We start from the raw sequence: 24,910 nt of genomic DNA, 5'->3' as shown, positions 1-24,910 counted from the left end.
ATAGGTTTAAAAAAATAGATTTGTCATAATTGGAATAGGTTTGTTTTTGGTTTTGTTTTTGTTTTTACTGTAAATTAAATCCCCATTAATATGCCACTAAAGCTGTAACTCAGAGTGGGTAATTTCTATTCAGAAGCACTCCCCTCCCCCAGCAAAGAGGTATTTCTATTAGTAAAGCATAGTACACCCCTCTTCTTTAGGTCTGCCTGCAGTAGCCAGTTAATATAAGTTGGTAATCTGCAGTGCACACCCATTTAAAGAAATGGATACCTTCCCAACACTAATCCATCTCCTTTTTTTTCTTCCCACAGCGTTTGCTGCCAATTGATGGGGCAAATGATCTCTTTTTTCAGCCACCTCCACTGACTCCTACCTCCAAAGTTTATACTATCAGACCTTATTTTCCTAAAGATGAGGTAATTGTCTCTCTACCTACCAACTTGGTGTATGGATATGGTGCACACTTAAAACTTACCTTTGAACTCACTGGTTAAAAGAATCCTTCTGTCTTAAAACTGCAAACTTTAGATGGAGAAAGTTCATTAAAACATTCAACGTATCTTGAGAAATTTAAGGAAGAATCTAAGGAGTTTAGACTTCTAACATCTTGTGCCAAGTTCTTTAATTTCTCCCTTGAAAAAGTCAGATGAATTGTATTCAGAGTTGGAGTTACAAAATAGTTAATGTGTCTAAATGATGTGTTGTCCTTGACTGATTTTCTCTAATATATTGGTGTTCTGTAATTTTCAATTGTGAAGTACCTACAGGCTGTTGACAATCAACTGAAGAAAAAAAGCAAGACTGTTTAAAGACAGTAACAGGGCCAGGCGCGGTGGCTCACGTCTGTAGTCCCAGCAATTTGGGAGGCCGAGGCGGCCAAATTACCTGAGGTCAGGAGTTCGAGACTGGCCTGGCCAACATGGTTTCTATTAAAAATTTAAAAAGTTAGTTGGGTGTGCCTGTAATCTCAGCTACTCTGGAGGTTGAGGCTGGAGAATCCCTTGAGCCCTAGAGGCAGAGGTTGCAGTGAGCCGAGATTGTGCCATTGCACTCCAGCCTAGGCAACAGAGTGAGACTCTGTCTCAAAAAAAAATTAGATGGGTATGGTGGCACATGCCTGTAATCCCAGCTGATTGGGAGGCTAAGGCAGGAGAATCACTTGAACCCAGGAGGTGGAGGTTGTAGTGAGCCGAGATCGGGCAAGTGCAGCCTGGGCAACACAAAAATAAAAAAATAAATACAGTAACAGGTTTAAACATTTTAGAAGTATCCCTAATGTATAGAAAGTCAAGAGACTATACCTCAAGGTTTGCTGGCCTTTGAACACAACTTACTATCAAAAGTCATCCTCTGTAGGCTGGGGGCGGTGGCTCACACCTTTGGGAGGCCGAGGCAGGCGGGGATCACGAGGTCAGAAGATCGAGACCATCCTCACCAACATGGTGAAACCCCGTCTCTACTAAAAATATAAAAATTAACTGGGTGTAGTGGCACGCACCTGTAATCCCAGCTACTCAGGAGCCTGAGGCAAGAGAATTGCTTGAACCCAGGAGGCAGAGGCTGCAGTGAGCCCAGATTGCACCACTGCACTACAGCCTGGTGATAGCAAGACTCTGTCTCAAAGAACAAAAACAAAAACCATCCTCTGTAAAAGCCAATTCTCAGTATTCCTCAAACCTTGCTGTTTTTTGCTGGTTTTACAAATCTGACTCAATGAATAAATCTTTATTTTACAAAGAAGAGGTGATATTTCTGATAGGCCATTTTGTTACTCCCTCCTCAGACTGACTTGTGAGTTATATTTTTAGATTCTGCTACCATTTTTCTTGATGTGTTGCTTAACTAGATTATATTTTCAGGCATCCGTGTACAAGATTTGCAGAGAAATGTATGACGATGGAGTGGGTTTACCCTTTCAAAGTCAGCCTGATCTTATTGGAGACAAGTATGTGATGAGTATTTGGATTTGGGAATAGACCTTTTATAGCCAGGCTTATCAGATTGAGGGGAGGTGATGACTGGAAATATATTCATTTATTTTAAATCTGACTTTGGCTTTAGTAAAATCTGAATGTGTGTGCATTTCCAGTTCCTTCTTACACTAAATGTAGCTTCTGTAAGTTCAAGTACAGTGGGTCTTACATCACTGAAGTCTGAATTTTATATTAGCAACTTAAGTTTACTGTGGCCTCTTTATTTCTGAGCAGGTTAGTAGGAGGGCTGCTTTCCCTCAGCCTGGATTACTGCTTTGTCCTAGAAGATGAAGATGGCATATGTGGTTACGCCTTGGGCACTGTAGATGTGACCCCCTTTATTAAAAAATGTAAAATTTCCTGGATCCCCTTCATGCAGGAGAAGTATACCAAGCCAAATGGTGACAAGGAACTCTCTGAGGCTGAGGTAATACACAGGTTAAGAATTATACTATGGTAATGGTTTTTTTTGTTTTGTTTTGTTTTATTAAAGTACTTACTAAAATGGAAAAGTACGTAGATACGTCATAAAATCTTAGTGCTTTTGTAAGTTAATTTTCTTGCAGAAAGAATTCTTATGGCTTATTCTTATCATGACATTTTTCACTGTTTCCCCAATATTGGGACAATTTTTTATTTGGGAGTACTGTTGTAATATTTCCTCAGGTGAAAACACAGTAAAGACAACACTTTTTTCCTCTTTGTTTTAAAGATACTATGGTCTTGGCCAGGCACGGTGACTCGTTCCTGTAATCCCAGCACTTTGGGAGGCCAAGGCGGGTGTATCACCTGAAGTCAGGAGTTCAAGACCAGCCTGGCCAACGTGGTGAAACTCCGTCTCTACTAAAAATACAAAAAATATTAGCTGGGCATGGTGGCGGGCGCCTGTAATCCCAGCTACTCAGGAGGCTGAGGCAGGAGAATTGCTTGAACCCAGGAGGCGGAGGTTGCAGTGAGCCGAGATTGTGCCACTGCACTCCAGCCTGGGCGGCAGAGCGAAACTCCGTTTCAAAAAAAACAAAAGATACTATGGTCGTTTTGTTGAGTACTCAGGACAGTTTAAGTAATTTAAATCTGGTTGGTTGGTTGTCAGAAGGTTAATAACTTGCCTTCTGAGTAATGCATTCTACATTGTGATTTAAAAATAAGAGTGAGCTTCTCTTGAGAGTCTACTTTGTGATAGGAGCACTTCTTAGTCTGTCCTGTCCCAACTTAAATACATTTTTCATCTCCAAAAAAGTTGTGTGCCCCATGTTGGCCAATATATGATTATTTTGGTTTATACATCAGTATATGTTGTTGTTTTGAGACAGTGTCTCACCTTGTCATCCAGGAATGCAATAGCACAAACATGGCTCACTGCAGCCTTGACCTCCCAGGCTCAAGTTATCCTCTTGCATCAGCCCTGCAAGTAGCTGGGACTACAGGTGCAAGCCACCAGGCATCAGCTAATTTTTTTGGTAGAGATGGGGTTTCACCATGTTGCCCAGGCTGATCTCAAACTCCTGAGCTCAAGCATTCTGCCTGCCTCAGCCTGCTAAAGTGCTAGGATTACAAGCGTGAGCCACTGTGCCTGGCCAGTGCATGCATTTTTTAGATAGTTCCTTCTTGAGGATAGTTTTTATGCACAGTAAATAAGATATTTGGACGCCTACAATTCTCTACCCCTCTCCACCATACCAAAGTATTCATAGTCCTTTTTTTTTTTTTTTTGAGACAGAGTCTTGCTCTTGTTGCCCAGACTGGAGTGCAGTGAACCAATCTTGGCTCACCGCAACCTCCACCTCCCGGGTTCAAGCAATTCTCCTGCCTCACGCCCGGATAATTTTATATTTTCAATAGAGACAGGGTTTCTCCATGTTGGTCAGGCTGGTCTTGAACTCCCGACCTCAGGTGATCTGCCCTCCTCAGCCTCCCAAAGTGCTGGGACTATAGGCGTGAGCCGCTGCGCCGGGCCTCATTTTATTCATAGTTTATTTCTATATTTTACCTTCTGCCCTTAGTCACATGGCTGTGTAACAAAAGGCTGGTTTGGTGTTTCCTCGCTTACTTGGGATTACATTGACACTATGCTGGTGATTGAAATGCTGATGTATTGGTGTTCCACATCTGACACTTTTCAGCATACGAACTTTTTAAAATTTGTGGTAAAATATAAATAACATAAAATTTACACATTTTTATGTAAGGAATACGTTAACTTAAAATATTTTATGTATTTTAAATGATTTTAGATTTACAGAAAAGTTGCCGAGTTAAAACAGAGTTTCTATATACTCCTTATCCATTTTCTGTATTTGTGAACTCTTAAGTAACCATCATGGGTACATTATTTTTATTATTTTTTTTTTTTTTGAGACGGAGTCTCGCTCTGTCGCCCAGGCTGGAGTGCAGTGGCGCAATCTCCACTCACTGCAAGCTCCGCCTCCCAGGTTCACGCCATTCTCCTGCCTCAGCCTCCCGTGTGGCTGGGACTACAGACGCCCGCCACCGCGCCTGGCTAATTTTTGTATTTTTAGTAGAGACGGGGTTTCACCGTGTTAGTCAGGATGGTCTCGATCTCCTGACCTCATGATCCGCCCATCTCAGCCTCCCAAAGTGCTGGGATTACAGGCGTGAGCCACCGCGCCCAGCTGGGTACATTATTATTAATCAGACACCAAACTTTATTCACCAGTTTTTCTGCTAATGTCCTTTTCCTATTCTAGGATCCAATACCACATAGCATTTAGACACTTTTTTGTTTTTTGAGACACAGTCTCTCACCTGGGCTGGAGCGCAATGGTGCGATCTCGGCTCACTGCAACCTCTGCCTCCCAGGTTCAAGCAATTTCCTGCCTCAGCCTCCCAGTAGCTGGAATTACCACTAGGCCCAGCCAATTTTTGTATTTTTACTAGAGATGGGGTTTCACGATGTTGGTCAGGCTGGTCTCGAACTCCTGACGTGATTCTCCTGCCGTGGCCTCCCAAAGTTCTGGGATTACAGGCTTGAGTGAGCCACCATGCCTGGCCAGACAAACCCTTTTTTTTCTCCGCCCAGGCTGGAGTGCAGTGGTGGGATCTCAGCCTACTGCAACCTCTGTCTCTGGGGTTCAAGCAGTTCTCCTTCCTCAGCTTCCTGAGTTGCTGGGACTACAAGCGCACGCCACCATGCCTGGCTAATTTTTTGTGTTTTTAGTAGATACAGGGTTTTATTTTGTTGCCCAGGCTGGTCACAAACTCCTGAGCTTAGGCAATCCGCCTGCCTCAGCCTCCCAAAGTGCTAGGATTACAGGCATGAACCACCAGTCCCGGCCCAAACTTTTTTTTTCTTTTTTTTTTTTTTTGAGAGGGCGTCTCACTCTGTAGCCCAGGCTGGAGTGCAGTGGTGCAATCTTGGCTCATTGCAAGCTGCGCCTCCCGGGTTCACGCCATTCTCCTGCCTCAGCCTCCCGAGTAGCTGGGACTACAGGCACCCGCCAACACGCCCGGCTTATTTTTTGTATTTTTTTTTAGTAGAGACGGGGTTTCACCGTGTTAGCTAGCGTGGTCTCGATCTCCGGCTCAAACTTTTTAAAAATGAAAACGGTGGCCAGGCACAGTGGCACACACCTATAATTCTAGCACTTCAGGAGGCCGAGCTAGAAGGATCACTTGAGCCCAGGAATTCGAGACCAGCCCTGACAATATAAATAGGGAAAGAGAGAGTGCGCGCTTGTGCACACGAGAGAGAATGCCTGCCTCTCTCCAGCCTGGGCAACAAGAAGATCCTGTCTCAAAAAAAAGAAAGTGAAAATGCTTCAGCTAGAATTACAGGATAATCCTGTGTGAGATAACTTACATAGTGACTGGAAGAGTTATTAAATATTGCTTTCTTGTTGCTGAGTTCTGTAGTTGAGTTAGATTCTAATGCGTAACTATTGTGATAGTCAAGAGATTCTAATTTTTCCAGAAAATAATGTTGAGTTTCCATGAAGAACAGGAAGTATTGCCAGAAACTTTCCTTGCTAATTTCCCTTCTCTGATAAAGATGGACATTCACAAAAAAGTAACTGACCCAAGTGTGGCCAAAAGCATGATGGCTTGCCTCCTGTCTTCACTGAAGGCTAATGGTGAGTACATATTTGTGGAGTTGGTGGTATTTGGGCAAGATAGGGAAAGAACTATATATTTTTGAATATAAAAAGAAAGAGGTGAATTGTAAATTTATACTGCTTTTCCCACCTTTTATGATTTAGTTTCTGAATTAATAAGTGGTGAAGAATTGCATGTGTATTAATAATTGTGAAATGTTGGCCGGGCGCAGTGGCTCATGCCTGTAAACCCCAGCACTTTGGGAGGCCGAGGCGGGTGGATCACAAGGTCAGGAGATCGAGACCATCTTGGTTAACACGGTGAAACCCCGTCTCTACTAAAAATACAAAAAATTAGCTGGGTGTGGTAGCGGGTGCCTGTGGTCCCAGCTACTCGGGAGACTGAGGCAGGAGAATGATGTGAACCCAGGAGGCGGAGCTTGCAGTGAGCCGAGATCACGCCACTGCACTCCAGCCTGGGCAGCAGAGCTGACTCCATCTCAAAAATAAAAAACAAAAATAATAATTGAGAAATGCTGGTTGGGCTTGGTGGCTCATGCTTGTAATCCTAGCACTTCTGGAGGCCGAAGTGGGAGGATCACTTGAGTCCAGGGGTTTGAGACTAGCCTGGGCAACGTAGCTGAGACCCCATCTCTGCCTGATTGAAAAAAAAAAAATTGAGCTGGGCATGGTGGCTCAATGCCTGTATTCCCAGCACTTTGGGAGGCCGAGGTGGGCGGATCACAAGGTCAAGAGATTGAGACTAGCCTGGCCAATATGGTGAAACCCTGTCTCTACTAAGAGTGGTAGCAGGCACCTGTAATCCCAGCTATTTGGGAGGCTGAGGCAGGAGAATTGCTCGAACCTGGGAGGCTGAGGTTGCAGTGAGCCAAGATTGCACCACCGCACTCCAACAGAGCAAGACTCTGTCTTGGAAAGAAAAAAAAAAAAGCCGGGTGCAGTGGCCACTCATTACTTAATTTTTTGAATATGAATTTTTTTAATTGTATGAAATGTAGGTGCTGGCACTGACAAGCCCTGTTTATATTAACTATATCAAAGATGATAGTTTTATATCCATAATTATACTAATTAAGTGACTTATTTATGTTTTGAATATTTGTTTTATTTCTAGGCTCCCGGGGAGCTTTCTGTGAAGTGAGACCAGATGATAAAAGAATTCTGGAATTTTACAGCAAGTTAGGCTGTTTTGAAATTGCAAAAATGGAAGGATTTCCAAAGGATGTGGTTATACTTGGTCGGAGCCTGTGACATTTGTAGGCACTGTGAACTGTCCAAAAGTCTCTCAACTGCACCTTGTGGGTGGCAGTTGAGGTCTTCATACAGTTCAGCCTCTGGAGTGGCAACAGATCAGCCAATTGGATTAGAAACAAAGAAGACTATGTAAAACTCACCCATCACACTTTCAGACTACTCACTGGTTGGAAGAATATAGTATTGCAGCAAATCCTGTATGAAAGAGATGTGGGCTTCCTTTTTGAGTCTTGTGTTAGGTGCTGAGACCTTTTACATGGGCTTATACAGGGAGAGTGTCTTCAATAAATGTAGTCAGCACTATTTTCTGCATCCAGTGTGGTTGCATTTCTCACCTGAGGGTAATCAAAATAACATCTGTCATCTTGCTTGGTTTATTGAGTGAAATGTCTCAGTCTTTGGGGACATGGCAGAGATGAAAAAGATTTAGTGGGTTTCAGAAGTGTCATGGTAGAGTGATTCCAAGTGGGATGGTTGTGGCATTAGTTTAAGCTGAATAAATAATTTCAATTTGGGGCAGTTACTCTGCTTTTTGTAAAGCCGTGGCCTATTGTCTCCTGTAATGACTTGGTTCAGGCATGTTGTACTTCGTAGGGACAAATGTGCATTTGTTTGTGGCAAAAGCCTACAATTGACAAACTTGTAAATTTCTTTGTATATAAACTAGCTGTAACCTGACTATCCTTTGTGTTTACTGTTTCTGTAAATTTTTTTCCTCTAAAAATGAAAGGGTGTTGGTTCAGAATGGCACTTTGAATAATGTAAACCAGTGAAAAGTGGATTTTCTTTTGTCTTTGGGTTTGGGGTTGTTTTTGTTCTTTTTGAAGTTTTATTTTTAAAGTGCCTCCCGCCTAGGCCATGACCATTTGGGGTACGAGAGCCTAATTTTGTAGGACTTAATCTGTTGCAAGGTGCAGTTACTTCTGGAAATTAACCTCAATATTAGGTCAGCATGTGAAATGTTGGATTTGACATTTGTCAGGTAGGGTTCGGGAACTGATTGGTCCCATTTGCCCTCAGGTCAGTTGTTTTTTAATCTCAAGACCTGTTACTACTGATTTTTATTAAATCAGAGTCTTTAATTCTTGCATGTTTGTATCTAATTTCTGAAAGAAAGAATGAGCACACTTTAACCAGTTATTTACAGTTACCTTTTCCTTTAACCAGATTGTGAAAGCTTCATGTATTTTAATTTAGATTTGGTGTTTCTAAGGGTTCTGAGCATGAAGCTGGCAGATAATCTCTGCAGGACTCATTTTTTCATCATGGCTGGCTGATTTCTCCATGGATTCATAACAGTATTTTGTTATCTTGCTTCTCTGCAGTTTTGCATCAGCTGTTTAACTTCGAGCTGAGTGAGGGGAGAGGGGTAAAGAGAAAGAAACTTCAGTTTCTTTCATAGAACTCCACCAGTGTGGGCTTTGACAGAGCCCTAAAGCATTGTACCTAGTGGTACCTAGTGACTTTCAACCAAGGCCTTTGAGTATGCACTAAGTAGGTGAGAAGAAAGGAGAGAAGGTTTTAAGGTTAGAAACCTTTTAACTGATAGAAGGATATGGTATGTTGTAAAGCTGGAACCAAGTTTGCATTTTTGAGGGCTTGAGATGAAGGGAAGACCCCTACTAGATAGTAAGACAGCTGAATTTTCCTCAGTTTTCTCATCTTTAACAGTAGTGGACAATTCTAGCATTTTGTCTGGAGGATTTCAGAGTTAACCTCATGGAATCAGGATGTTTTAGTAAGTTTACTTTTGGTTTTATCTTGGTTTTTAGTAATCATGTTGGCTGGTCTGGTCACAGGTAACTGTGAAACAGATGTCCTGGTCTTTGCTTTCATCACTCTAGGATCATGAAGTGCTATGCTATTTCCTGGTTATGAATATTAAGGTTGGAATGACATTTTTTTATTGATTGTTTAGATCAGAGCTCAGTTCCTGTAGAAAACGAACTGTAAAAGACCATGCAAGAGGCAAAATAAAACTTGAAGTGAATGCTTGTCGTGTTGTATTGTGTGAATCTATTTCCTGTCTGCCCCCTACCTTCTCTCCTCTTTCATGCCTCACCTACAAGCAGTATGCCTCCTCTCCACAGCTGTTCCAAGTTAGAGATTGGATCTTGAAGGCAGCCCTCCTACCTCCCATCACTTCCAGATTTTCCTTAGGGCAAGAGCTAAGAAAAGTAGACTGGTTCTTAGCCAAGCCACCCCACCCTCTTGCCACAGTTACAACCTGGGTGTGAAATAGGGCCTCTTGTTTGAGTTTTTGCCATCTATTGGGAAAAAGCACACAGTTGGCCTGATTCTTAAAAGGCGAAAGATGGCGCGAGTAGCGTAAACTGACAGTCCAGGGCGCAAAGATAACTTCTGGCTGATTTGGAATTAAAAGCTCAAAAAGCGTGGGTCAGCCAGGAACAGAACACACATGAACTAACTAGTCCTCTGCTAGCAAATGCCAGCAGCTAAGGCTCAGTGAAGGCATAACAAGTTGCGGGGTCATTGGAGCAGGAAGAGTAGGAGAGGCTTAGCCGAGAGGACAGACGGGAGGGAAATTCCTGAACTGAAAGTCTTTAGGCTCCTCGGCGCTCTTGAGGCAAAGACAATCTGAGGGCATTTCCTTTGCTTGTGGCGGAAAAGCACTGCCCCGAACCCCAACTTTGCTGGGAGGAGGAGTAAGAAGGGTTAACTTTTATATCTATACCTCCTTTAACGAAAGCTTACCCTGGGTTGGAAGAGTGGGAGACACTCCTGCGACACAGCGAGGAGCTTGGGGAAGTGGACACCCTCATAGTCGTGGAAATGAGCAAGGATGTTAACATAAATCCCAAATCCGTTCTTCTGTGATGTTTACTTCCTTTCTCTTCGGTGTTGATACAATATGAGCAGAAGCTGCGGGCTCCGGGTAGGGCTGCGGGGTCTCGGTGCCTTTTCTCTTTCAGGACTGAGCGTCTCCTTTAATGGGCGGGGCCGGAACTGGCCGAGGGTCCCAGGCTTTGTGCGTGTCGGGGGCGGAGTTTGGAGAAGGCCCTTGCAGCATGGCCGCCGGCACTGCAGCTGCCTTGGCGTTTTTGAGTCAGGAGAGCCGAACGCGGGCTGGGGGTGTCGGGGGCCTGCGGGTCCCAGCCCCAGTCACTATGGACAGTTTTTTCTTCGGTATTGGGGAAGGGAGAGGCTGAGGGTGGTACTGGGGCTGTAAGAGGTAGGGATGAGAGGCGGAATGCGGAGGGTTTCACGGCGTGGGTGTGGGCGGAGGGCTGCTTTGCTGTTCCTGGAGGAGAGGGGGCCTCGCACGCACAGCCAAAGGGGGCGGCGAGATCCCTGCCCCAGATGTGTTGGGCGGGGCCCACGGCCGAGCGCCCCAGGTGTTCTGAGAGAAGAGAAGGAGGTGGACATGTAAATGGCTCGTCCGCCCAAGGTTACACGTGACCGCGGGTTGGTGACATCCCCCACCCCCAGTCCCGTACACACGCTCAGGCATACTCACTGTTATTTCTCCCAGGCTGTGAGCTCTCCGGCCACACCCGCTCCTTCACCTTTAAGGTAGAGGAAGAGGATGATGCGGAGCACGTGCTGGCACTAACCATGGTGAGGGGCGGGGGAGTGGGGTTTTAATAAATAAGCCCAGGCAAGCAATATAGGTCTCTACCCAACCCCCGGACCCCCTTTACTTGGAGACACCTCCTCAGCCTAACCCCCCGGCATGGGCGGCTCCCCTGGCCAGGTGAACCGGGATCTCTGAAGCTGGGCAGGTGCTAGGGTAGATGCCTTTACTTGTGGTGTCAGCCCTCGCTTGAGGAGACCCTGAGGCCCTGTGTACCCTTCCCAGCTCTGCCTCACCGAGGGAGCCAAAGACGAGTGTAATGTGGTAGAAGTCGTGGCCCGGAACCATGACCATCAGGAGATCGCAGTCCCTGTGGCCAACCTCAAGCTGTCCTGCCAACCCATGGTGAGTTCCCCAGCTCTACCCTCGTGGTGGTGGTGGTGAGGGGGTTGAGGACGTCAGTACTCATTACAGTGTGGGGTGGGCTAGGAGTGGGCCAGGCCTTCATCCTTGTCTTCCTCCCAGCTCAGTCTGGACGACTTCCAGCTCCAACCACCTGTAACCTTCCGCCTGAAGTCGGGCTCTGGCCCTGTGCGGATCACTGGGCGGCACCAGATTGGTGAGAGGAGGAAAGGGCCCTCTCCTTTGCTTCCAGTAGACTCTCCCGTCAGGCTTCCCCCACTCCGCACTCCTGCCCCATCCCACCTTCATCTCCCAGTGCAGCCCTGTACAGGTCTGCGTGCCCTTCACGCTGTGCCCTGTGCATGGCATGCCCTCTCCTTTTCGTCTACTCAAGCCTACCTCCTCCATGGAACATGGCCCAGCTTCTCCAGCTCCAGTGATGAAGACTCCCTTGGCTCTTTGTGACCCAGTTCAGGATCTGAGATTCTTCCCACTTAGCCCATAAGCACTGGGAGGTCAGGGTCCCTGCAAGCCTAGAACCACAGGGCATGAAGTAATGGATGCGGTGTCCCATCCTTCTACTGTTTGTGTGTCCACCAGTTACGATGAGCAATGATGTTTCTGAGGAGGAGAGCGAGGAAGAAGAAGAAGACAGTGACGAGGAAGAAGCTGAGCTGTGCCCCATCCTTCCTGCCAAAAAGCAGGGGGGCAGGCCCTAGCCCTCCTTGGTGAGTTGCGGGGAGAAGTGCCCAGCAGGCTCTGGGAAGGGGCGGGAGAAGCAGTTGAGGGCCTAGGTGCTGATTCCGTGTTTCCTCTTTTCAGGTCAGCTCCATGCGCCATGCACCGCCATGAACCCTGTTCCCCGAGAAGTTTCAAGAATTGTAAATGTTTCTTCTTCTTTGAAGAGGAGAGCTTGGGTGGGGTTTGGGTGGGAGGGACTTGGGTCTTTGGTGCTAGGAGAGGGCCTGTGCTCCACACAGCCCTGGTTTTCTGATATTGCACCATTCTTGGGGCCTCTCTTCCCACCTGTCTGTGAGGATTAGAAGTTAGTGCCTGAAACTCAGAACTACAGATTTTTAATAGTTTTTACATTTTTGGATAAAGGTTGAAATAAAGTGGTGTGGGGTTTTTGCAGCTCCTGTGTGGCTTCTTCCTGTGCTAGGTGATGTTTCCCTAGGGACCGCCAGGTGGCACTGTGGCAGCACCCAGGGTGGCCCTGGGCCTGGGGGAGAGTGGAGAACTCTGGGATCTTCTACCCTCACGACCCTGGGCTAGGACCAGGGGCCTGGGCCCCAGTTGCCTTGCTGGAAGAGGACCTCCCAACACTCAGCCCGTTTTCAGTCTCTGCAGGTGGGGGAGGGCCATCGCAGGAGGTTATCAGCATCCAAACAAGGGGTCTGGGCCTCTGTCAGCACTCAGGCTGATGGGCAGGGGGCAGATAAGCGGGCTTGGGCAGCCTGAGGAATGTGCATCCCTAGCCCCATGAGGGGCTCTGGCCCAGAGAGGGCCTGTGAGGGCAGGGCGGGACCAGGCTTCGCTCCTCCTTTGAGCCTTGCAGGCCCTCTCTTGAGCAGGGCTGGGACCTTACAGAAACCTGACTCCGGGGGCCAGATGGAGGGGACTAGCCAGATTGGGTGACAGGGAAACCAGAATCCGGGTGGCCTAGCATATGGGGGCAGAAAAGGGCCCCTGGGAATTGGCCTCCTGGACTAAGGGGTTCTTGTCCCCCACACCCCGTGGGGTCTGGGGATCTCTGGTGCCTGGAATCAGGTAGTTTTGGCACTTGGCTGTCTTTGTGCCAGGAAGAAGGGACACACCTGATTTGAGGATGAGTGTGTGTGACCAGCTCTGGGGTCAGCAGTTCAGCAGCTGTGTGTGTGTGGGGGGGAGGATTGTCAATGCCCACAAACAAACAAACAAACAAAACATTGCCTCCCGAGACAGCCTGGGGCCACAAAGGCTGAGGATAGACAGAGAACAGGGCCTGATGGGGGTCAGGCCAACTCCCACCCCCAGCCTCTGGGCAAGGGGGAGGGGCTCCGGAATATCATGGGCTGGTGGTTCTGGGGCAGGTGAGGTCAGCTTTGAAGACCTTGCGTCCTCAGTACCTACCCGCATGCTCTTCAGCGCATCCCTAGTGAAGGAGATTCTCCCTGAGCCGGTGGTGAGGAACTAGGGGTCCAATTTCCAACCTCCCTCTTCCTCAAGTTGAGGACAAAGGGAGATGACGCCCGTCTGTGTTGCGGTGATCTGGGTCGCAGGCGCCTTTCTCCGCTCCAGGACGACTCTTTTAAAAATGCTTCCCTGGGGAGCCCAGCGGAGGGGCGGCCTGACTGGAAACCATGGGTCACGCTGCGGAGCGCGGTCGGCAGGCAGAGGGAAGGCCGGGCTGGCGCCCTCTGGCGGGCGAGGTAGAAGCCGCTCGTGGTCGTACCGCTCCCCTGGCCTCTAGAGGCTCCGGGCGGGCGCCGTGGGGCCGGGGCCTCCGAGTCCCGCCAGTGCTGTGGGCGGCCGAATCTTGGGCAGAAGCCGGGGGAATGCCATTGAGGCTTGCTTGCATGCGTGCATACGTTCATTCATTCATTCGAACGACTCGAGTTGGAGCGGGGAAGTCGGGCTGCTGCCCTCACTCCTCTTTCCCTTCCTTCCTCCTTTTGGCCCCCGCCTCCAAAGGCCTCAGCATGTGCGTGGCAGGAGGAGCGGGAGACTGGCTGAGTGCCTCGCAGAGTCCTCTCTCCGGGGAGGCCTCCCTAGCTGACCCATCTACACCCTGCGCGGCGCCGCCCCAATATTTACCCCACCCACCCCCCGCGATGGCACTGATCGCTCCGTGCATTCCTCCCCGGTTTTCCGGGTCGGTCTCCCGGTGGGAGCGGGCCAGCGCCGAGCACGCTCCTGCCCGCAGTGGGGTCCCAATCCACATTAGCCTCTCGGCCCAGGAGTATCTTGGCCGGTTGGGGCGCCCTGCGGACACAGCTGGGCATGGTTTATTCCTCTCTCCACGCCCCCGCCTCTCCTCGAGCCCTCTTCTCTGCCCTTCAACGCACAGTAGGAGCGCTGCCGGCTCACTGTGACCTCACAGCCCTGGGGGATGAAGGCATACGCCGGGGTGTGCCGACTGCTGGAGGAAGGGCAGGCTCCTATTTGGGGGCCGAGGGAGACGACTCCCAGACAGCGGCCGAAGTGCTTAACGTAGTCTCGGCGATTTGCATTTGAACGGTCGGCGGTGAGTCCGCGGCGCTTTGAACGCCGGGCGCAGGAAGCGCGCGTCCGAGCAAGCTGCGGTCTCCGGCGGGTGTGGATTGGAGGGGCCGGGGGCTGGGCTGGGATCGAGGGGTGCGTTTGGAAATAGGCTGAAGGAGTGTGTCTGGGTGCCGGCGAGGGCGTGTCTGCGGAGACGGGCCGTGTGTTGGCGAGGAGTGTGTGTTTGTGTTTGCAGGTGAGGGAGTTTGTGTCTGTGCGTGTGTGTGTTTGTGTTTGCGGAGTGTGGGGGCGGCCGGGAAAGGTGGCTGGGCTGTCACTCAGCGATCAGGTTGACAGGCGCTCCCTCATCTGGGCCAGGGAGCTCTGATTGCAGATTCGAGGAAACAAAATAGCAATTGTAATTACCCGGCTTTGATAAGATAAAGGAGGGAGGGAGCTGGCCGGGAGGCGGGTGAGCCAGCGAGGGAGGGAGCGACCTGCGGGGGCCCGGCGGGATATTTGCATCTGTCAGTCATGGGGCGTGCCGGGGCAGAGCCAGGTGCTCGCTCATGGGGTGCCCCCATCTGCTCCTCTCCCACAGAGAAAGGGACTTTTGGGGAGATGAGAATTTCAACGAACTAGGTGAGGGTCCACTTCTCAGGAGGGTCCCCAAATCCAAATGTAAAGGAATCCTGGTCCAGTACAGACTCCCTGGCAGAGGCTGGGACAGGACTGAAACTTGACCTCAGACCCTTCAGATCCCAGGATCCCAGGACGCCCATCTTCTTTCTCTGGGGCAGAGGAAGAAGGGTGGCTGAAGACCACTGAGGGTCAGCCCAGGGCCTCAGAATCTTCTGGGGGTTCCACAGCGGGAGCTGAACGCTGGTCTCAGCCAGGGGCTCTGCCCCTATCCCGGTTCCAGGGAGGGGCAGGTACCCAGAGTTATTCTGGCTGTGACCCCAGGACCATGCAAACACTGTTGGATGGGTGGATCACCCTCACCCCTGCCCGGGGCCTACTCCCTGCTCTGCTCATCTCACTGAAGTTCAGAGAGTCCATGGTGGGAGAAAGCCCGTTTCTTACAGGAAGTGCCTGTCCCCTGTCCCCATCTCTCCATTCAATCATTTGTTCATCAATATACACCACTAAACAGCCTGAGGGCCTACTATGTACAGGGATGAGGGTAAGACCACAAGCAAACAGACATCACCCTTGCCCACTTGAAGCAGTGCAGAGCGGGAAACAGACCCTCTCAACAAATTGTGACTCAGGCCTTACACAGAGCACAGGGAAGGCAAGGGCTGGCCTGGGCTGTGGCCACTTGTGTCCACCTGACTTGTCTCCACCTGATGGGCCCACCTCCCCATGGGCTTTAGAGGAGACAGTGCCTGCCAAGCCTGTAGCAGATACAAGTGCTCACTTACTGGTGGTGTTGCTGGTGATAATCTGTTGGGAGGAGGTGAAGGCAGGTCTTCCTGGGGAAGTTGCAAATAGGCTGAAGTCTGAAGACTCAGCCACTTTCCCCATCATTCATTCTTTCATTCAATGAACTTTTAACTGCAGAACAGCTCTGCCCAGCTTTGTGCCTTGAACTGTGATTTCTGAGCTCTTAAGACATGGTCCTTGCCACAAGGTCTGTGTGGGCAAGAGCCCAGTGAACAGACTCCTGGAGGAAGATGGCAGGTGTGCTTTGGAAGTCTACTTCTCTGAGGAAGGATAAAATCTTGGAATGCACCCTCTGTTTTCCCGTCTCTCCATTGCTCAGTGTTTGCATTTATGGCTGGTAGTTGGAAAGATGGGGCACAGGGAAAGGTGGGACAGAGAGGAGGGAGGGAGGCAGGGCCTGGCTGTGAGGCTGGACTAGGGCTGCTGCTAATTTTGGCCTAATGGCTTCCTGGGACCACACGAAACCCTCCAGCCCTACCCCCAGGGGAATGCAGGGTCAGTGGGGAAGGGAAGTTGTGGGTGAAGGCAGCAGCCTGGTAGGGCATCACCTCCTCCTCACAGGGCACCTGTCCCAGGTCATCTCTGCCCACCCAGGCTGCTCCCACAGAAGCAGCGTGGGGGCTCAGGGTTTCTCGAAATCTCAGGGGGGAAGCCACAAGGTGAGGGGGTAGGAAAGGCTTAGACAAGTGCCTACCTTCTCCCATGCCCCAGGCCCAGCTGACCAGCCCCTGCCTAGAATGCAGTAGGTGTGTAAATATCTGTGAAATGAAAAACAAATGAGGCTTTGAGGGGAAAAGGGCTGGGTGGCCTGGATGGAAGTCCTTTCCCCCAGGAAAAGCTACTGAGAACAGTTATTTTTGCCCCTGCTGCCTGCTGGGGTAGGGGGACAGTGGGTCCTGCCAGGTACCTCCGGACTCTCTCTTCCACACAGGTGGTTCGGGGTGCTCCTCAAGCTTCAGGCTAGTGTGTGTGTGTGTGTGTGTGGCAAGGGGCACAGGGGAAGGGGTGACGGTGATAATGCGGGGGAGGGGGAGGCATTTCTGGTTCCCAGGGCCTCCTTGGGAGACTGAACGAGACTGGAGAGACCAACAGGACCGGGCACGCGGCAGAAACAGGGGAGTGGGGTCCGGGTGGCACCGGCACGCACTGCGCTAGGGCCGAGTGCGCAGCCATTCGCCGCACGGTTAGCGGCCGCTCCCAGGGGGCAGTCCTGGCGGGACACACAGTAGGTGGCTCGGAGACTGCTACGTAGCCGGCGGCAGGAGCTGCTGGGCCCCGAGGTGGGGACCCAGCCCCACCGGACTGGGGCGCGCTGGGCGGTCAGGGAATCCCTGGCCCGGGGTCTCCCGGCCCGCAGAGCCCGCAGCCCCAGGCGCCCCCATCCCTGCGCGCCTGGGCCCGGAGAGCGCGCGAGGGCACAGGCTGCGGATAGGGGGAGGCGCCCAGACCGGCCGCCCCCGCCCCTCCCGCGGGTCCCCAGACCCCTCCCCTAGCCTAGACCCCCAATCCCGGACCGTCGGCCGCCCCGGCCGCCCCGCCCCCGCCCCGGGCTGCATCCAGGCCCCAGTTCCCAGCCGGGGGCTGCGGGCTCCCGCCGCCCGCCCCGCGCTCCCCCCTCGAGCCCGGTGCGGCGCCCCCCGCCCCCACCCCTCCCACCTCCCCACCCACCCCGCCAGCCCGTGACCCTCCCGCCCGCTCCGGCACCGGAGCAGCCAGCGGCCACCGGCTCCGGCAGCGGCGCACAGCGACTCGGTGCGGCTCGGCGAGCACGACATTCCACGGGACCCCAGGAGCCGCGTCGTGGTCGCCGCCGGCCTCCCGCACCCGCACCCTCTCCGCCCGCGCCCTGCTCCGCGCGTCCCCCCGCGGCCGCTCACGGGACGGCGTGACCCGCCGGGCTTTTGGTGCCCCGGGGCCGCGCGCCATGGGCAGCCCCCGCTCCGCGCTGAGCTGCCTGTGAGTACCGCGCCGCCCTGCCCCGCTGCCCGCCCGCCGCGCCCCTCGCCTCACCCGCGCCTCTCTCTCCCGCCCGCTTTTGTCTCCCACAGGCTGTTGCACTTGCTGGTCCTCTGCCTCCAAGCCCAGGTGAGGAGGGGTGCGCGGAGGAGGGTGCCGGGCGGGCCGGCTGGAGACCCGGGTGGGCAGCGCCGGTCGGGGGCTCTGGGACTGACTCTGCAGCCGGCGCCGGAGGGCTGAGGGCACTTTAGAAACCCAGCCCCGAGCCACCCCGAGGAGGAAGCTGAGGCACAGAGAGGTAGCACCCCGCCAGAGGTCACACAGCGAGTGAGTTGCCAGGATAGAAGCGAAGGTCTCGGAGCCCAGCACTGTCCCCCATGTATCCTCGCTGGCTGGGGGCACAGGGAACACTCAGCCGCCGAGGAAGGGGGCAGCCGGGGCCAGGAGATGGATGTTCGATGCCAGGGGAAGCCGGGTAACTACAGCAGAGATCCTCTCCACGCCCCTCGGGGGAGGCTTGTGGCCGGTTTGGCCCAACGATCGGGTGCCCAGGTCCCCTGCACTCTCAACATTTGCTCTGTAAATTTGTCTTTATAAATGTCAGGGGTCGGGGAGCGCTGTCTCCCTACTTAAAAGCGCCCTGCTCCTCTAGGAAGGCCCGGGCGGGGGCCCTGCGCTGGGCAGGGAGCTCGCTTCCCTGTTCCGGGCTGGCCGGGAGCCCCAGGGTGTCTCCCAACAGGTGGGTCCAGCTTTTCCCCGGGGCTTGTTTATCCTGGGCTGGGTCTGCCCGATTTGCCTGGGTGGGGGATGGTGGCCTGGGCTGGCATGTTGGGGGAACCCCCAGCACCTGCTGGTGGCTTGGGGCAGTGAGGGGGACGCAGGGTGATGGGGCCACTCAGGCCCCTGGGCGGAGTAGCATTATAATGGCGTATTGTGTATTTTTCAATTTCCTAAAGGTAACTGTTCAGTCCTCACCTAATTTTACACAGCATGTGAGGGAGCAGAGCCTGGTGACAGATCAGCTCAGCCGCCGTCTCATCCGGACCTACCAGCTCTACAGCCGCACCAGCGGGAAGCACGTGCAGGTCCTGGCCAACAAGCGCATCAACGCCATGGCAGAGGACGGCGACCCCTTCGGTAAGGCGCGCTGAAGGTAGCTTGTGGGATGAGCGGCGCCTGCACCGCCAGTCCCAACTGCACTGACAGGGGGCCGGCAGGGTCCCCAGCTCAGAAGGGAAGGAGTTAAGGCAGAAAGGTGTCTTGAGGGTCAGCTGGGGAAGAGGGGGCTAGGGAAGGGACCTCGGGGAATACTTGGCCACAGATGCCCCCTTCCCTGCCCAGCAAATGAATGAATCTAGGAATCTCCCTTTACACCTCCCCACTTCATACACTCCTCCCCAGCTGCAGGTGGAGGCAGGGGGTTCAGGGGGAGGGGGCCTAGGTTTAAGGGAAGCGCTTGAAAGAGGATATGTCGCCAGGGCCCACAAAAGGAGAGTGGGAAAGAGAAGGGAGAGAAATCCCCTCAACTCTCCCAGTTGGAAAAGGGGTTTGCTGGGAACCTTTAAATACTTTGATCAGAAGGGTCAATTACAGGTGGAAACTGGGCTTGGAAGGGGCTCTCCCTGCTTCACTCCCTGGGGAACCCAGGCGGCTGGGGCAGGGCTCCCGGCTCCCTGTGGGGTGGCCAGTACGGAGAGCTACTGCCGGCAGAGAAGCTGAGGACTGATTGATTTCTAAAACATTCAATATTCCTGCCTTGAAATGGGGCCAATTTCCAGAGTCCTGGATGTACCAAGAGAAAAGCAAACCCTCTGGGCGGCTGGTGTTGTTTTTAGAGAGCGATTATTGTGAGTTTAAAAACCTTTAAATAATGACCACGTTAAACAAGCATGAAAGGAGAGGGGAAGACTCTATTAAAATGTAATAAAAAGGTGAGGCATTTTAAGAGCTAAGAAGAAAAATGAAGAATGATATAAAACAGAAAAAGAACGAGCTTTTTTTCAGATGTGGAGTTTGAAAGGAGTTGCAAGTCTGTAAATGTTAAAAAAGAGGTTCAAGATTGTTCTCTCTGAATCTCTGGAGAGACCCCTGCGTCTGGCAGAGCGATTAAAACTCTTCTTACTTTCACCTTTTTTAACATTTCCTGAATACTTTCTCCTCTTCTTGAGCCAGTTTGGGGGATCGAGTATGTCTCGCTGCATTTTTTCTGCATCGACGTAGCTGACTTCCCTTCAAAGCTGGAGGAGGAGACATAATTTTCCTGGGATAAATCTGTCACTGGGGTGGAAGAATAGGTTTGAAAATGTTAAGCTTTCCAAAAGCCCGGTCGGGAGAGCTGCCGTAAACTGCAGCCCCAGCTCTCCAGATCCGAGCAGATTCAACCGACCTGGGAGAGAGGGGGCTCTCTGGGGTGGGGGTGGGGGCAGCCTGCCTGGTGGCCGAGCCCCCCTGCTGGGCTGGCAGAGCAGACCTACCGTCCCTTTGTCCCTCCAAATTGGCTGCTTGCTGCCCTTCTCAGCTTCTAAGGAGAGGAGACGAAGGCCTGGCTCTTCCAGAGTTTGCTCTATCAGAGCAAATGGCCCAGCATCCTTGGATTTTGGGGAGAAAGCAAAAGCCAAGCTGATGTAGGGGAATTCATCTTCAGACATCAGAGGAAGTCTGATGCCCACTTCTCTCCTTGGCCATCTAAGAGGTTTCCCACCTTCCCTAGTCCCTGCCCCACAGCAGGATAGGAGCTGGGGGCCTAAGAACAGAGGCTCGGGGTGTTCAGCCAGGACTGGAGGAGTCTGGGGAGAATAGCAGAGAGGTCTCAATGGCTTCTTTATCGGCCCCAGGAAGATGCAGAGGCACCTACTTCATCCCTGCCTGCTGCATCTGGCCAGAGTCCGCAGAGTGGCATCCTCTCACTCATCCAGTCAGCATCCTTCCTGGCCCTTAAAAACAGCTGCCTCTTGCTGTGGAAGGCAGAGCAGGAAAGGGATGAGCACACTGGCTAGGTCCAGGAGGAGGTGGGCGGGCAGGGAGGTGACAGCTGCATTTCCCTGCTGACTTGGGGCCAAACTGGGGGCTTGGCCACTGGGTCCCAGCACTGCACCTGTGTGAAGAGGGGGACGTTACAGGCTGAGCAGTGATGACTGACTTGCTGACCTCAGTGCCCCCAACCCCTGCCATGGGTTTCAGGGACAGAGGAGGTGCCATGTGTCAATGCAGGCTAAGTCCAACAATTGGCTTTCTCAAGGAGTAGAGAGGCTGGGCTCTGTGGCAGGGAGGGCAGGAGAGCCAGCACCTTCTGTCCCTTCCCAAACAGTGAAGTCAACCTCACTACTTTCTTGGGGACAGCCTGTAAGAGAGGATTGCATAGAGAGGTGAACGGGACAGGCTTCTGTGGCAACTTGGCTGTCTAAGGGGAGGGTAGTGGGGAAGGAGGCATAGAATTCAGCCCTGCCTCCTGGCCTCCAGACTAAGAGGCCAACGGGCATGATTCTCCCTCCTCCTCACCCACAGAAGATATTTGGTCACTAGAAGCCCAGCTGTGATGAGGCTGAAAGAGAAAAGGCGACTGAGTTGATTTCTAGACACTGGGGGTGGGGACCCTGGTGACTGGGAAACCACAGGGAAGAGGCAGGATCCTCATGGCAGGTGTCTGAGGTTCCGGGAAAGCAGCCTGCTCTGGGCTATGTGTTTAGGGAGCGCTGTCCCCATCCCTAGCACCTTCTCAGCAGAGCAGAGCCTGGTGATGTTGGGGGTGGCGAAAGCTGTGAGTAAGAACCCAAAGTGGCAGAAACAGGAGACAATGCTTTTATCTTTGGCCTCGGGACTGGAGGTCACCACTGCACCCAAATGTTTGTAATGACCTGTGAGGCACGTGCACATGATATTCGGAGTTGGAAGGATCCTCGGAGATCTTTTGATTAGCCATGGAACTCTGATTCAATTAAATTTTACTTAGAGCCTCAATCTAAGAGATTTAAAAAGAGGGTGGAAGGAATGGCACTTCAGCTTTTTCAATTTGATGTTCCCAAGACCTCTCTTGAGAACTCAGTTTGAAAACCATAATCCTGTCCACTGCCCTCTTTAAACCCAGGGCTGGGGCCTGAGGTCCAGAAAAGCACCTTGCCCTTTCTCTGGGTTATACAGCATGTTAGCAGCTGGGCTGGAGCTGGAGTCCATGTTTTGGGTTCCTGGTCTTTGGAGCAGTTGCTGCTGGGCTGTGACAAGTGTGTGGGCCAGCTGGGGTCAGGGATCTGCCAACAACTATCCTCCTACCTTCTCTGACAGCAAAGCTCATCGTGGAGACGGACACCTTTGGAAGCAGAGTTCGAGTCCGAGGAGCCGAGACGGGCCTCTACATCTGCATGAACAAGAAGGGGAAGCTGATCGCCAAGGTGAGGCTCCAGCAGGCAGGCGGGGTCTGCAGGACCTGGGGAGTGGCTTGGGCTGGCTGGACTCCTCCAGGACAGTCCTGTGCTCTGATCCTAACAAGGTAGGCAGAGGGCCACAGGGCCGTCTTGGGGTTACCTCATGATTGGGTACAGGGGTGAGGGAGAAGGAAGCTGTTTGAGAGATGAAAACTATAAAAGGCAAAGGAGGAAGAATGAAGGCTAGGGAAGGGGCTGGGGGGGTTGGTAAATTCCATATATCTTTTTAACAAATCGCCAAATTGCTTTGCTATTATGTCCAATTACATGGTACCAGCATTTGGAATGTTCAGTAAGCCGCAGGCCCAGCCCCTCGGCCGAGCTCTGCAATGGTTCCATTAGTCACGGCTCCTCTCCAGCCTCAAGCTCCCGGCTTCCTAGGCTTCTGGGGCTGGGGTCTCAGTGTCTCCTCCCAGGACTCCCCTCCCCCATAGGGTGGCTGCCCTGGGGCCAGGGAGCCGAAGTCCTGAGGGGGTGAGAGGGGCAGGTGGGGAGATGGGTGGCCAGACTGGTGGGCAGGAGGCCAGAGCAGGCAGGCTCTGGGCCCCTCTCTCTGCCTCTCTGCATTGGGGCCCAGCCCCTCCGTAGTCAGCCATGTGTCACTGCTGCCTGGGAGGACAGGAAGTTGCCGGGTGGGCTGCGGGTTGTGAGGGATTAGAGAGCGGGTGCCCAGGCAGGGGGTGGGGCTGCGGCTCCTGCCCACCTCGCCATCTGCTGGGGTGCCCACCTGCTGTCTGGGGCCGCTCACCCTCTGCCTCTGCTGGGGGGGCTCTGTAACATGGTGTCTGGCCCCCCTACCTGCAGAGCAACGGCAAAGGCAAGGACTGCGTCTTCACAGAGATTGTGCTGGAGAATAACTACACAGCGCTGCAGAATGCCAAGTACGAGGGATGGTACATGGCCTTCACTCGCAAGGGCCGGCCCCGCAAGGGCTCCAAGACACGGCAGCACCAGCGCGAGGTCCACTTCATGAAGCGGCTGCCCCGGGGCCACCACACCACCGAGCAGAGCCTGCGCTTCGAGTTCCTCAACTACCCGCCTTTCACGCGCAGCCTGCGCGGCAGCCAGAGGACTTGGGCCCCTGAGCCCCGATAGGTGCTACCTGGCCCTCCCCACAACGCCAGACCACAGACAGGCTCATCCTGTAGGGTGCCCAAAACTCAAGCAAGATGACCTCTGCGCTGCTGCAGGCTGGGGAGGTGCTGGGGGAGCCCTGGGTTCCGGTTGTTGATACTGTTTGCTGTTGGGTTTTTGCTGTTTTTTTTTTTTTTTTTTTTTTTTTTAAACAAAAGAGAGGCTCTATTTTTGTATTCCACTTGGCTGTGGTGTCTGTCTTCTTAACTCTCAGAAAGCCCCATTAGTGGCCTAGACTGGGATTCCGGCTGGGGGTCTGCGGGGGTGGGGGGCTTTCTCTGGTCTGTGCTGCTGAGGCCCCAGTACCTGCAGGGCCCGCTGGCCGGGCAGCCAGGGACTCCACTGCACCCCCAGGTGGGGCAGGGAGGAAAGGACTGTGACACAGGCCAGTCCTCTTAGAAGTGGGTATCAGACTGGTGGCTATTAAATGATTGAAATATTTATTTAACTTGCATATTAAAAATATGTGCTGGAGAGTGAGTCCTGCCCAGGTCAGCCCCTTCCCCCAACCTTGCCCCAGCTGGTGGGCAGCTGGGAGACGCAAATGACCAGGCATCAGCTCTGACCGCAGCCTCCCTCCAGCCTAAGGACCCCTGCCTGTCAACCATCCCCATCACTGTCACTTGAGGGGTTTTCCTGAAAGGACAGAAGCAGAGAGGGGGGCAAGAAGAGGCTCTTAGCTAGTCCTTGGAGCTCTCAGATGTGTACCTCCTCGCACTTCACAGGGGCCATTGCTAACCCAGGCCACCTCAGGGCCGGAAATAATGGATGTGCTAGGACCAGAGCTGTAATCATAGATTTAATCACCTTAAAAAACGCCTCTCTGAGTGCCTAGGTCCATGTGGGAGACCGATTGGAGATTCCAGAACTTGTTCTTTCTGAGACTCAGGCTGCAGAAAATAGAAGAGAAGAGCAACTGCCAAGGTCCAAGGTGGGGGCACATTGGAGGGGGACCACCAAGACTGGTGTTGACAATTGTCATGTGGGACAAGTGTTAACTTAGGGTGATCTGGTGAGATAGCTGTGGGCAGAAAACACTGAGCTCCAGTGCTGCAAGGAGCCTGGGGAACTGTCTTCCAGGAAGAGGCTTCCTGCCTCGGAGGATGGGCCTGGCGGGAGAGGAGCTGGGCACCGGATGGCACCAGAAGGGAAGCTCATAGGTCCAGAGCAGAACTAAAGGCAGTCATGGCCTTGGGGAGAAGCAGGAGGCCATGTGTGGAGGGAGAGAGGGCTGCTGTGGGAGTGGAGGAGCAAGTCATGGTATGGGCAGAGAAGGGAATGGGCAAGGGTGCAGGTGTGTGTTTGCATGTGGATTGGTGAGACCAGTGTCCCGCGACACTGAGGAAGAACCCAGGCCCCACAGCAGTTTCCTGAGCGCAGAGCTGGCCCAGCCTTCATCATTGAGGCCTCCCATTGGGGCTTCTCCTGCTGCCTTCCTTGTTGATGCCCTGGGCTGGTCCCACAGCCCAGCTACTGAGCCAGTCTAGAAACCTCGCTCCTCTAGGGCTCTGCCCATTGGCATCTCCTGGGGTAGGG

At 52.6% G+C, this 24,910-nt stretch overlaps 3 protein-coding genes across 6 annotated transcripts in view; all 3 read left to right on the top strand.

Annotated features, from left to right (window-relative positions):
* Positions 1-9,290, top strand: part of OGA (O-GlcNAcase) — a 34,968-nt gene extending 25,678 nt beyond the window's left edge. For both annotated transcript variants that reach the window (XM_007963929.3, XM_007963927.3), the window contains 5 exons: positions 312-416; positions 1,860-1,945; positions 2,208-2,400; positions 5,905-6,064; positions 7,161-9,290. In XM_007963929.3, the coding sequence (XP_007962120.2) occupies positions 312-416; positions 1,860-1,945; positions 2,208-2,400; positions 5,905-6,064; positions 7,161-7,297 (681 nt within the window). In that variant the 3' untranslated portion in view covers positions 7,298-9,290. The remainder of the gene's footprint in view (positions 1-311; positions 417-1,859; positions 1,946-2,207; positions 2,401-5,904; positions 6,065-7,160) is intronic.
* A 982-nt stretch (positions 9,291-10,272) lies between these two features.
* NPM3 (nucleophosmin/nucleoplasmin 3) lies at positions 10,273-12,371 on the top strand. The gene is made up of 6 exons (XM_007963926.3): positions 10,273-10,447; positions 10,794-10,879; positions 11,121-11,240; positions 11,361-11,454; positions 11,838-11,965; positions 12,060-12,371. The coding sequence occupies exons 1-5, from the start codon at positions 10,330-10,332 to the stop codon at positions 11,954-11,956; spliced, it is 537 nt and encodes a 178-aa protein (XP_007962117.2). The 5' UTR covers positions 10,273-10,329; the 3' UTR covers positions 11,957-11,965; positions 12,060-12,371.
* A 5,205-nt stretch (positions 12,372-17,576) lies between these two features.
* On the top strand, positions 17,577-23,555 carry FGF8 (fibroblast growth factor 8). Of its 3 annotated transcripts, XM_007963921.3 has the most exons (6): positions 17,577-17,822; positions 17,915-17,951; positions 18,475-18,561; positions 18,779-18,959; positions 22,101-22,207; positions 23,045-23,555. In XM_007963921.3, exons 1-6 carry the CDS (start codon positions 17,791-17,793, stop codon positions 23,333-23,335), a joined length of 735 nt encoding a protein of 244 aa, XP_007962112.1. In that variant the 5' UTR covers positions 17,577-17,790; the 3' UTR covers positions 23,336-23,555. The 3 variants fall into 3 exon arrangements, with proteins under 3 accessions (XP_007962112.1, XP_037865422.1, XP_037865421.1); XM_038009494.2 differs by lacking the exon at positions 18,475-18,561 and having other exon boundaries at positions 18,812-18,959; XM_038009493.2 differs by lacking the exon at positions 18,475-18,561.
* Positions 23,556-24,910: the final 1,355 nt, after the last annotated feature.

This window comes from Chlorocebus sabaeus, chromosome 9 (genome assembly GCF_047675955.1).
Source record: "Chlorocebus sabaeus isolate Y175 chromosome 9, mChlSab1.0.hap1, whole genome shotgun sequence".
Classification (NCBI taxonomy): domain Eukaryota; kingdom Metazoa; phylum Chordata; class Mammalia; order Primates; family Cercopithecidae; genus Chlorocebus; species Chlorocebus sabaeus.
This window is presented reverse-complemented; position numbering and strand designations above follow the sequence as displayed.

What these genes read in the sequence shown, in the direction of transcription:
- NPM3 (XM_007963926.3), top strand. Translation starts at nt 10,330, where the DNA reads ATGGCCGCCGGCACTGCAGCTGCCTTGGCGTTTTTGAGTCAGGAGAGC. An exon ending in ACGTGCTGGCACTAACCATG is followed by an intron (nt 10,880 to 11,120) that starts GTGAGGGGCGGG and finishes TACCCTTCCCAG; the next exon opens with CTCTGCCTCACCGAGGGAGC. An exon ending in AGCTGTCCTGCCAACCCATG is followed by an intron (nt 11,241 to 11,360) that starts GTGAGTTCCCCA and finishes TCTTCCTCCCAG; the next exon opens with CTCAGTCTGGACGACTTCCA.
- FGF8 (XM_007963921.3), top strand. Translation starts at nt 17,791, where the DNA reads ATGGGCAGCCCCCGCTCCGCGCTGAGCTGCCT. An exon ending in TCCTCTGCCTCCAAGCCCAG is followed by an intron (nt 17,952 to 18,474) that starts GTGAGGAGGGGT and finishes CTGCTCCTCTAG; the next exon opens with GAAGGCCCGGGCGGGGGCCC. An exon ending in CCCAGGGTGTCTCCCAACAG is followed by an intron (nt 18,562 to 18,778) that starts GTGGGTCCAGCT and finishes AATTTCCTAAAG; the next exon opens with GTAACTGTTCAGTCCTCACC.